Source organism: Diabrotica virgifera, chromosome 4 (genome assembly GCF_917563875.1).
Source record: "Diabrotica virgifera virgifera chromosome 4, PGI_DIABVI_V3a".
NCBI classification, from domain to species: Eukaryota; Metazoa; Arthropoda; class Insecta; order Coleoptera; family Chrysomelidae; genus Diabrotica; species Diabrotica virgifera.
In genome coordinates this window covers 47,533,136-47,546,072 of record NC_065446.1, presented here as the reverse complement: position 1 = coordinate 47,546,072, position 12,937 = coordinate 47,533,136, and the positions used below count along the sequence as shown (strand labels likewise).

The window sequence follows — 12,937 nt, the reverse complement described above, 5'->3', positions numbered from 1 at the left end:
TCTTTGCACCGACGTCTGAATTCATCTCTGGCCTCAGACGTTTGTTTGTTTGAGTAGTTGTTGGATATTCATTATTGTGATATATGAATCTGATTTATGTGTTTAAGTTTGTGATATTTATATTTTATTGTATTATTGTTTTATTATTACTATTTTACTGTAGTTTTATTATTATTGACACATGTATTATGTATATTGGACTTATAAACTTGTAATCTTATTGGGCAGTGTCCCGTTGAAAATAAATAAATAAATAAATAAATTTTTTTTTGAAAATTTCAAAAAATTGTCCTCTGCTCAATTTTAAAGCTAAAAATCTGAAAAAAATCAGGGTGCTTTGTATTGTTAAGATACGCCTTCATTAATTTTTTCAGATTTTTTGTAGCAATACAGCGTCTAAAAATATTTTCTTTCAAAAAAACACGTTTTTTAAAGCACCTAGCTCCTGGGGATCCTGTTACTTTTTAATCAAAACGAAACCTTAGATTTTCATATTTTATTATTTTAAAAATATTTTTATTACGTAAGTAGTTAGTGGCTTCGACGGCGGGTACTTGAGGACTGGTTTATCCTGAGTTTTTTCCAAAAACGTGGCTAGAAGCGATTCCTTGCTTACGGCACCAAAGTGCCGAGCTTTTTTTTAACCTTAGCGCGCTTTGAAAATCACAACCGCAACAAGCATTTTTATAAAGGGGCAACATTTTCTATCGAATACTACAAAAATTTTATTTTTTAAACGTTAAAACGTTAAAAAAAATTAATTTATTGATTTTTTTTTATAAGCCTATGGCAGGGTACCCTTAATGGGATGATATTATTATATATGAAATTCAAAAAATCGTGCAAAACAAAAAAAATAATTTATTTAGGTATTAATTGTATTACATTCTATCGAGAACAACAAAATTTTAATTTTTTAAACGTTAAAACAATTATTTTTTTTACTGATTTCTGAGGCTATTTAGTAAAAACGCCGAAAACGGGGTTTTTGAGCATGCTGTAGGAAAAAAATAAGTTTTAATAGCTGATTTTGATTGTAAATGAAACAATACATTGAGGGCCGGTTGTTCGAACGCTAATCAACAATGATCACTATCAAATATTTAATTACTGTCACTAAAACTGTCAATGTCAACTTTTATTGGGTTGCTGAAAACATAATTGATTAAAATTATGAGATTAGTTAATCAATTAACATAACAATTATTAACATAATTGATTTAGTAATTTCATATTATGTTTTTAGCAACCCAAACAAAATTGACATTGACAGTTGGGGACAGTAATTAAATATTTGATAATGATCATTGTTGATTAGCTTTCGAACAACCGGCCCTTAAAAATGTAAATGGTGATTAATTAAGCTGTGTTTTGTTGAGTATGAGTCAAAAACTTCAGAAAATGCCAAGAAAAAACAGTTTTTTTCGATTTTTAGGTATTTTCCACGTCGAAAATGATAATATGGCCTATGCCATTCGAAAGAATGGAAAAAAATACACAAAACAAAAATATTTTAAAGTTGGCGAAAAATTTATAACATAACCTAAAAATTTTTTGAAAATTTCAAAAATTTTTCCTGCGCTCAATTTTAAAGCTAAAAATCTGAAAAAAAATCAGGCAGTTTTGTATTGCTAGGTTAAGCATTCTTTAATTTTTTCAGATTTTTTGCAGCAATACAGCGTCTGGAAAAAAATGTTTTCAAAAAAGCACGTTTTTTTCCATAGCGGACCCCCCGGAGCACCTAGGGACTTGAAAATTTGGCTGATTGAGTTTTCAATTATATATTTTCGAATGGCTAAACCCAAAACTGAATCGAGCCTGGTGCAATTTTGACCATCTTATCCCGCTATAGCCATTTATCACCCCGTATATCACATCAGCCAATTTGTTATTATATTTAAACATGTGCGGGTTATTTCATTTATTTAATTGTTGCAATTCATAAACTATATTTTGGCAATGGACATTAATTTAGCTGACTAAGTAAAAGCCTTTGTTCTTTTGTCGTGTGGGCTATGACCCAATTCATGTTGCCAACAAGGGAAAACATACTTTTAGAATCATTCATTAGAATCAACTCAACCAGGCCAGGTGCGGGAGCACGCCAAATAGAATTCTATTTTAGTGACGTCACGTTGCCTAGCAACCGTCGATTCTCCCATTATGAAATTCTATTTTATGACGTCAGCAAAATATAATTCTATTTGGCGTGCTCTGGGCCCAGATGTGTCTTTAACTTCATTCCTTCGAGTAACTTCAACGAGTCAATAAACGAGCATCATAAGAGACTAAAACTAATTCGCGTATGAGCCACATATTAGTACAACTACGTTCTCCCGGGATTGGTTCTACTACCCTGGTGTCAGTCGCTATCAATAAATTTTCTAAGTGCTATTGGTGTTTCAATAACAGCCGATCAACCTCCATCGAGCTTGAAGATTAGACAAGCCTCATCGATCTATCCAATCTCCTGGTCGTAGATCTCTCTTAGACATTGCTTTCTAGGTAGTTTTCGGTCTGCCCCTTTTCTTCCTTCCAGGGTTTGTCATTCCATTATCAGCTTTGGGAGTCCAGTGGCCAGGTCTCACATCTATACAGTACCACGCTTTTAAAGATGCTATTATATAGCTGTTTTTTCTTTTCTTTGGATATGGTTTTTGACCAAAGTAGTGAGTTCAAAGCTCCTATTATTTTCTTTCCTTTCATAATTCTTTCCTCTATTTAGAATTCTGTCCTTCCACTTTGTTGGATTCTCATTACAAGGTATACATAATCAGAGCTTGGCTCAATAACCATATCATCTTCTTGTTGTAAGTTGTAAGTAGAGGAACTACATATAGGTACTTATACTTTTGTAATTATACCTACTTTATTATCTTTAAGTCTCTGTATTAAAGATTTATGAAGTGGCGATTCCAAAAATCTTTTCTCTTTTTAACTAATTTAAATTGCCATTTGGTTTTAGATATTTATATCAATTTACGCCGTTATTATTCAAAATTTAGAGTTGGCGCAATGATATGAAATGATTGCCATTTAGAGACCAATCTATTCATGTAAATTTCATTTCATTTGAGTGACATTATATTTTCCATAACACGTGTGCGGTGTCCTTTAGTCAATTTAGCGAAAAATTTTAAAATGCGTAGTTCTAACTTTTGTTTCTTAGTATTGGTCATAGAAGGTTCTGCTTTTTTTTTGGAAAGTATGTTTTTTCACCTACTAACAAGCGGGTGACGTAAATAATAGCATGTCAACATAAGAAGATCTGCAGCCTGAACTCCATCAAGATGGTTGGGTGCTTCCACCCATACCATGAATAACATTTTTTAATGTTGTTCTGAAGCTATTTTCTCGTGGCATTTTTTTGGTAAAATTGTGGCTTATTTCCCATTAAAAGTAATATTTTTTAATGTATTTCTTTTCTTCATCTTATTTAACGCCTCCGCAACCTCGTCTCTTTCTATGCCCGGTATTACACTCTCATTTGGGATACCGCATCCTCGGCCTCTCCTCTGGTGTTCTTTCATCCGCACTCTGCCCATCTGCTGTACAAGAGTTAAGTCCTTTGATGACCTGTCCTTTGCTTTATCAATGCTGTATAACTTTTTCATCCCCTCGGTTGTTTCCAACTCTTCATACAGCTGTGCAGACTATGTTTCCTTAGTAGCAACTATAGCGCGCTTTGATACGTTGTATATCTTCTCACCTTCCTCTGTTTTAGACCTGCCGCACCCTTTTCTAGCCTCTTTCTTCTCTCTAACCTTCTGTTGCACTTCATAATAATTCCCTGCGATGCTATACTAATATACTCTTTTTACTTTAAGAGATAAACTCATGGAGGAAAAACGACAAAAGATGATAGCATTAGAAAATCATCGAAATCTTGTGAATGATCAAAATAACAACAACAATCATGACACTATAGCTGCAGCAGTGAACGCAAACATGCAACAACTCAACATCCTACAACAACTAAATGGTCATCTAAATCCAGCTCTACCACCAGCCCATGTTCCCGATCCGCTTCCGATGCAAGTCGAGCCAGACGAAAATGAAGAACACTAAAATCATCGTTTTGTTATTTTCTGAACAGAAATTATTGTAGTTATTAAAATGCAATGCTGCGAAAGATGTATAACAATCATAGACCAGACTACATAGCTCATATTTTAATAAGAGGCAAAAATGTATTTTAAAATACATTGAACGTTGAACGTCGCGTCGTTAAGAAAATATTCTCTAATGGTCTCGTCAAAAAAAACTAATTAGGAAAAGAGACCAACGGAAATACAATACCTGATTTTTAATTTTTCTATTTGCATTTGCGTTACACAAATTGCATTTTTAATTTCTTGAACTTCAAAATTAATTCAATTCAATAGTCCTATTTGACATTAATTAATATTGTACATTTTTTTGCATTTTAAAAAATTTATCAGCTTTTACACTGTTATACTTATCGTATTAAACATTCATTTGTATATTTAATAAAAACATAACACACCTTATAAATGGCAGTTTTTATTAAAATTTAAATATATATTAATATTGTATGATAATGGAACATGACTTTTACTTGGAACACAAAAAGAAGTATGGAGAATGATCAGAGGGCAACGAAAGGAGATAAACGAATTAATAAAAAGGAAACACATTCAGGAAACACGAAACAAAACGAAACGAAACACGAAAGGAAACATGGGCAGACTACTTCCGATCTCTATTTGCTAAAGCCGACGAAAATGAACCACCAACACCTGAAGTTACGACCAATGAAGACCAACATCCAAGAGAGAGAAGTTACCAACATCCAAGAGAGAGAGAGAGAGAGAGAGAGAGAGAGAGAGAGAGAGAGATAAAGGAAGCATTAAGAAAATTAAAAAATAGAAAATCTCCAGTAGAGAACAGAATATCGAACGAACTCCTAAAGTACGGATGACAAGATCTGACTAAACAACTATTAAAACTAATACAAACAATAATATAACAAAATAGAATACCACAAGAATGGAGATCAAGCATCCTAATACCTCTCTTCAAAAAAGGAGACAAATCGGACCCGGAGAATTACAGAGGAAATAACTTATTAATACAAAATTAAAATTAACAACCAAAGTGATAACAAACAAAACAGTTAAGTTATAACATTAGCAGAAGAAAAACAAGGTTTTAGATCGGAAGATCATGCACTGACGCTATATTTATAATGAGGCAAGTTTAAGAGAAATCGTTAGAACACAACAAACCGGCATATTTATGTTTCGTCGACCTTAAGAAAGCATTTGACTGGGATTAAAGGACGTTGTCCATTTGTTATAATTAAGAGAGGTACCTCTAGGAATAATTAACACGATCGAAAACATCTACCAGAATAACACAATAAAAGTAAAAGTAGAAGATGAACTACCTGACCCAATTGAAGCCGGCAATGGGATAAGACAGGGAGATTCCTTGAGTCCTTTATTGTTCAACCTGATCATGGATGAAATAATAAAAAAGTAAGAACTAAAAAATGATACCAAATGGGAGAAAAACAACTTATAATAATCTGCTATGCAGACGAAGTAATACTAATCTCTCAAAGTGAAGATGATTTAGAACGTATGCTGCACAAATTTAACATAACCGCCAGAAAATTTAACATGTCAATTTCTTCAAAAAAGACAAAATGCATGCGCATGGTTATAACAGCAAAACTAATAAGATGTAAATTGGACCTATAGGGTCAGATAATAGAACAAATGATGGAGTTTAAGTATCTACGGAAGGCTCGAAACAGAAGTGGAAGATCAAGTGAATAAAGCAAACAGAGCCGCAGGTTGCCTGAATGACACAATATGGAGAAATAAACATATCGGAAAAGAAATGAAAGGCATAATTTACAAAACAGTCATCAGACCAATAGTAACATATACGGCAGAACCACGACCCGACACAGAGAGGACAAAAGACTCTATGGGACAGAGCTAGAAGTACAGATATACGACGGACATGCAAGGTGGATACCAATAATAATTGGATAAAAAACAGAAGAATAGAATGAAAGCCCACATAAGCCGAATGACAAGAAATGAAGTAGTAAGGACAGCGAGAGACGGTTCCCCAACAGGAAGGCGATCAGTGGGAAGACCACGAAAACGATGGAACGACAACTTACTAGAGTCACATTGAAAAAACAAGCAGAGTCATGTCTATACAAAAAGAAGAAGAATATGTGGAAAAAGTTGGAGGAGGCTTATGTTCAGAGGCGGACAAGAATGGCTGACTCATATAAATCAATAATTAAACAAATTATAGTATTTATTGAAAAATTAAAATACAGTCAAAATTTAAATAAAATATAAAATGTAACTATTTTGTTTTTATAGTAATTCAAAAAACAGCAAAAGGTTTTGAACTGATTGTTCCTTCAAGAACAAACTTCTGGTTTGGAGCTTGACGTCTTAAATCCATAAATATGATTTTATTTGTTTGGTTTATATTCATATTTGATTAAGTATCTTCATAATCTTCAAAATTTTGAGTCGGATGTTCTTATTATGTCGGATATGTTGTTTATATATACATTTCTTAATGAAATTGTAAAAAGTTCTATCTTGTTCGATTTTTTCCGTAAGTAAAAACTCCATTGACTCCACTATTTACGTAGTTTTAAAATAATAAATGAATACCTATGAATATTTTATAAAAAAGATTAGCCTTTGATAGTTCTATCGTTCAGAGAAATAAGGGAAAAAAATATCCTGTTAGTGACACAACCCCCTCCAGGCCGAAACCAAATTTTTTGAGTAGTATGGACATCTATATTAATAACCTTTATGTTTCCTGCAGCCGATTTTGATGATATACATAGTTATAAACAAATGAAGATCAAAAAACGGTAAATTTTCGCTTTTTTCGTCTATAACCAAAAGTATTTTAAACAAATTTGAGAGAGAGAAACTCATAAATCGTATAAAAACTTCAATATGGCGTTCGCTGAATATGTCTATCCTTATTGGTTGCTTAGAAAATTGCAAAATACATCATAAATTTTGAGTTTTTATAAATATTTATAACTTATGTAAAAATTAACTTGAAACGTTTTTATTATACGGAATGCTGAGACTTCTGGTGCTTAAACCATACCCTAAATTTCAAATCAATTGGTCAAATAGTTTAAAAGGTTTTTAATTTGTTTATTCCCAAATTAATTTTTTTTTGCAACGCTATAAGTCAGAAAATGATGAAGTTACACTAATACTTTGGATAGTTTATGAAAGAAGAAGATTTATACTATTAATTTAATTAAAAAAAATGACAAAAAGTAATTCTAAATACTGCAAAATTATTTTGCAAAAACATGTGAATTAAAAAAATGGGGGGCTAACTTCGTCCCTAATTGTTCTAAGACAATTGTTTTTCTTTCTAAATGTGTATAAAAATTCAGTCTTTCCAAATATGAAAAAATAATTTTTCTACGGCTAATGGTTAAAAAGTTATTCTAATTGTTTTTAAGTAAGCAAAAAATCGACGTGTTTTGCAAAATAATTTTATACTGTTTAAAATTACTTTTTGTCATTTTTTAAATTAAGTCAATAGTATAAATGTTCTTCTTCCATAAACTGTCAGAAATCTTACTGTAACCTCATAATTTTCTGACTTATAGTGTTGCAAAAAAATGAATTTGGGAAAAACAAATTAAATAACTTTTAAACTATTTGACCAATTGCTTTGAAATTTAAAATATAATTTAAGCACCAGAAGTCTCAGCAATTCGTGTAAGAAGAAGGTTCTAAGTTAATTTTTACATAAGTTATGAATATTTATAAAAACTCAAAATTTATGATTTATTTTGCAATTTTCTAAGCAACCAATAAGGATAGACATATTCAGCGAACCCATATTGAAATTTTTTAGACGATTTATGAGTTTCTTATTCTCAAATTTGTTTAAAATGCTTAACTTGTCGGTTATAGACGAAAAAAGCGAAAATTTACCGTTATTTGATCTTCATTTGTTTATAACTATGTATATAATCAAAATCGTCTGCAGGAAACATAAAGGTTATTAATATAGATGTCCATAGTACTCAAAAAATTTGGTTTCGGCCTGGAGGGGGATGTGTCACGAGAAAAATCTTATTTCTCTGGACTAGTATCAGTTTTCGGTAATGAACAAACACCGAAATGGGAATTTAGTTTTTTTTTTAATTTTCCGTCTAATATGCAAATATTGGATGTGGGATGCAATTGGAGCATTAGTCTACTTGTCACTAATTGCCTAATTCAGTTTGCATAATTTTGACGACCACACACAAATTTGATATTTGTTTTCATCAAACAAGTGCTTTTGTAAACCCATACACTATTTTAGTTTTGACAAAATTTCACGTTTCAATAATTTCAATTTATTAGGATAGTTAACTGTTATATTGTTTTCATCTATTTTGAAAAAATGGGAAAACTTTATATGTCCCTTTGTCCCAGGGACTTTATAAACACAACTCCTCCGTCTTAAGACCAAATAGAAAGACAAACAGTTATTGTGTATCGAATGAAAACCTGTAACCCAAGGATGATATTAAAGGTGAAAAATTTAACCTAGCGGCTAGGGCTTCCGGTTGTAGAATTGCAACCGGAACTACTGTTTAAAAGTAGACGAGAACAAATAATATATATGTTACAGTTCAAGTTGATTATCCAGTTGGAGTTGACTCCAACTAGTTGGAGTCAACTCTAACGGCTGGTTTCAGTAAAAGATGATTATAAATATAAAATGAAGATTTATATTCAACATTTACTAGTAAAAGTAGACTCCAACTAGGAAAAGTATACTCTTCCCAATGCCATTTAGTAAAAGTTGATTCTGATTCACACAAACAGCCGATTCTAGAAATTAAATGTTACTGAATATGTTCAAATTAGTCTAGGCTGTATCGTCGCCCCCGTTAGGTAAATTACTCCGATTCGAATTTTTTGCACAAACTTACTCAAAAAGAGGTCCTTATAACAAATCTACTGGGTGCCAGGCAGTACCTTGATCGATAAATTGTTTTTTAAACAATTTTTTTAGACAAATTCACAAAAATAATTTTTTCACTTCGAACAATTTTTTTAGGTCATTTGGGTTTTTCTGATTTTTCTCTAAAATTGCTTGTTATCGAGTTATACGCGATTTAAAATTTGAAAAATGCGAATATAGCCATTTTCAAGGCTTAATAACTCGGTTAAAATCAATTATTATGAAAGTCAGAAAGTGACAAAATCAAAGTTTATAGCCCCCTCTACAAGATCCAGCAGAAATTTTTGTCACTATTTTATTACTAAGCTTTATCTTTAAATTATTAACAATGAGCGCTAAGTGCGTATTAGGCGGCCGTCAATGGTGAGTGCTAAAGAGATGCATCATTCCAGCCATCCAATGGTGAATCTCACTCGCACTCACATTGACAGTCGCCTCAATACACGGTTAGCGCTCATTGTTGATAATTAAAAATAATATCTTATTAATGAAATAATGACAAAAATTTCTTCAGGATCTTATAGAGGTAGCTTTAATCTTTGATTTTTTTTAGTTTCTGACTTTCATAATATGTAATATTGTATGGCATTTTTGCCTTTCGGACAGTTCCGGCGCCAATTACATCTTTAACCCTGTTTCAAGTAACTAGTGTCGATGTACACTAGCCCAGGGGGACCGACTGCTTAACGTGCTCTCCGAGGCACGGTGAGACGGCTCGTGTCATTATTGAAAATGAAAATGGTTTGTCTTTAGCAGGGCTCGAACCCACGTGCACTGGCGTATGAGGCCAGCGATTATTAAAAAAAGGCCCAACGGATCTAAAAAAAATTGTACGAAGTGAAAAAACTATGTATTTTTGCGAATTTGCTTGAAATCATTGTTTATCGCCAAACTTCACTAAAATCATTCATTATTGTACTCATTTGCCCTCATTTTCGGCAGTAAAGTAACACTTTGTTGTATTGAAAGAAGAATGTTACTTTACTTGCCGTGATAATTAATCAAATTAACCGAGATTGAATGTAAGTGGTCAATGGCAGCAATCGATTATTTATTTGAGTGAAATTAAAATTTATTTACTTTAATTATTAAAAATATTGTATAAAGTTTATCTTAATATTAATAAAATTTTTGTCAAAAACTAAATTCTGTTGTGTTACGCAATTATATTCATACAAAATAAATCAAAACTTTACAGATTTAGTAATTAGGTAGGTATACAATATTGATAACTATCGATTAAACATCAAAACCGGCCATCATGCAAAAGTCATCTGTCATTAGTGTCATTACTGTCATACGAATTTTTTATTTCGTCTAAAATTAAAAAAAACTCAAAGTTGTAAGTAAGTGTTAATGTTTTTTATGATTAACGATACAATTTTGTACGCACCACCTCAATACTCCTTATCGAACGCGTCTGTTCCTCTGCTCGTAATATCAGACTCGTTCGATAAAGAGTCACTTTACTGACTGACTTTACTGAAATTGGTTAAACAATTTTTCGACCTCGGTACCGCGTGACACCCTGTGTATTTGTTATAAGGATTGTTATACGGATGTTTTTCTTTGAGTAGGTTTGTACAAAAAATCGAATCAGAATAATTTACCTAACGGGGGCGACGTTACAGACTATACTAATAAGTAGTTGAAACGGTCAAAACAAAGAAACGCACACTCATCAAAAATGCACTTGAGATTCTCGTATAATCAACATTTACTGAATCGATTCAGGAAGAGTCAACTCCAACTAGTAAAAGTTGATTTAAATTTTTAAAATCAACTTTTACTGCTCGTTTCAGTTGGAGTTGACTCCAACTAGTTGGAGTCAACTCTAACTGAGAATCAACTTGAACTGTAACATATACACTCATCGGCACAAAATCCCGCCACTCAAAATTTTTTATTAAGTTTGACAATTTATAACTTCATTATTTGTACTCCGATTTTTAAGATTCTTGCATCAGTTTGTAGGTCCATGTATTGATGTCGTTTGTTACTATTCCGGTAACACAAAATTTTTGCTTAAATGACATGACATTATACGGGGGTGAATGAAAGCGCTGTATTGTCACCTAATTTTAAAAACTTCTGTGGAAAAATTGGATGGCTGATTTTGTTTCATACTCCTTTCGTAATATCTTCGAGGTATCCCTATGCTTTTATTTATTGAATTATCCAATTATCTCTTTTCTTGTAAAAGCTGGAAATAAAAACACTTCTTTGAAGGTTTATTTAATTAAAAATATCAAACGCACTAAAATTAACAACACAAAACAAAATTAACAACAAAACAAAACAATACAATAGCGGATATGTCAACCTCTTGCAGCAACGACTGCTCGTAATCTGTTTGGAATCGAATAAAGATGTTTTATGTTTGCCTGGGGAATAGCCCGATATTCCTCTACCAGGGTCATAACTGTACCAAATGTTCTGGTGGCCTAGGATGACGGTGAATAGCTATTTTTAATTCATCCCATAAATGCTCAATAGGATTGAAATCTGGGCTGCATGCGGGCCGCGTATTTACGTTTCCGTGTTCATTTCAAGACCGGGTAGTTTTGAAATCGGCACGTAAATGGCAGAGCATATCTGCTTTCAAACACGTGTGCATTTCAAGACGTTTAATTTTGAAATGCGCACTGGTTTGTAAAAGAACTTCGCGCGTAAAATTATCACAAATGCGTGTTAAGTTGTAACATTATTTATTTTATTTGAACTTATTCTTCTTCTTTAGGTGCAGTGTCTGTATTGAGACATTGGCCGTCATCATGTTTACAATTTCTTGAAATCTCTCTTTATCGGCTGCTGCGCGAAATAATTCTTCTACTGTGCAGCCACACCATTGTCTAATATTACGCAGCCATGAAAGTTTATTCCGACCAATCCATCTCTTCCCCTCCGCTTTTCCTTGTATTATAAGGGAAGCAGATGGTATTTTGGTCCTCTAATTATATGGCCGAAGTATTCTGTTTTTCTCCTCTTTATGATGCTTATGAGCAGACGTTCTGAATTCATAATTTGAAGAACATCTTCATTGGAAGTGTGCGAAACCCACGATATCTTTAGGATTAGTCGATAGCACCACAATTCGAATGCTTCTATTTTGTTTAGCATTGTGGTTTTTAACGTCCTTGTCTCACAACCATACAATAGGATAGACCACACATAACATTTCAGCACCTTTTTTCGAATATTCATCGAAAAGTTTGTTACATAAAACTAGTTTCCAGGTCATAAAAGCCTTCCGTGATATTTCGATCCTAGTTATTATCTCTTCATCAGAGTCACAATTTACATTTAACCAGCTGCCAAGGTACTTAAAATGATTTACCCGTTCTAACTCGTCTCCATCAGGAGAAAGCTGACCTTGATCTATATTAATCTTTCCAACTGCCATCCACTTTGTCTTTGAAATGTTGATTTTAAGGCCTCTCCGATAACTTGCTTCACTGACTAGATTTAGTAGTGTCTGAAGATTTTGAAGAAAAAAATTCCTAAAGAAAAAATTCCTAAAGATTGGCTTAAATCCTCATTTGTTGTACTACCAAAAAAACACAGAGCCACAAAATGCAGCGACTATCGCACCATCAGCCTAATGAGTCATGTATTGAAAACGTTTCTCAGAATAATTCATCAAAGAACATATAGAAGAATTGAGGAAAGAATCTCAAGTACTCAATTCGGTTTTCGCTGTGGCCTTGGAACGCGTGATGCACTATTCGCAACTCAAGTTTTAATTCAAAGATGCAGAGATGTAAATCATGACGTTTTCATGTGCGCGATTGATTTTGAAAAGGCCTTTGATAAAGTTCGCCATGAAAAAATGCTACATATTCTCAAAACTACCGGTCTGGACGGTAGGGACATTAGAATAATCGCAAATTTGTATTGGGGCCAGGCTGCATGTATTAGGGTTGCGAATCAG

The 12,937-nt window shown here is 32.8% G+C and overlaps 1 protein-coding gene across 5 annotated transcripts in view; it reads left to right on the top strand.

Moving 5' to 3' along the window:
• Nucleotides 1–4,515, top strand: part of LOC114333034 (kelch-like protein 10) — a 64,166-nt gene extending 59,651 nt beyond the window's left edge. For all 5 annotated transcript variants that reach the window (XM_050649107.1, XM_028282853.2, XM_028282856.2 and 2 more), the window contains exon 7: nt 3,828–4,515. In XM_050649107.1, the coding sequence (XP_050505064.1) occupies nt 3,828–4,068 (241 nt within the window). In that variant the 3' untranslated portion in view covers nt 4,069–4,515. The remainder of the gene's footprint in view (nt 1–3,827) is intronic.
• Nucleotides 4,516–12,937: the final 8,422 nt, after the last annotated feature.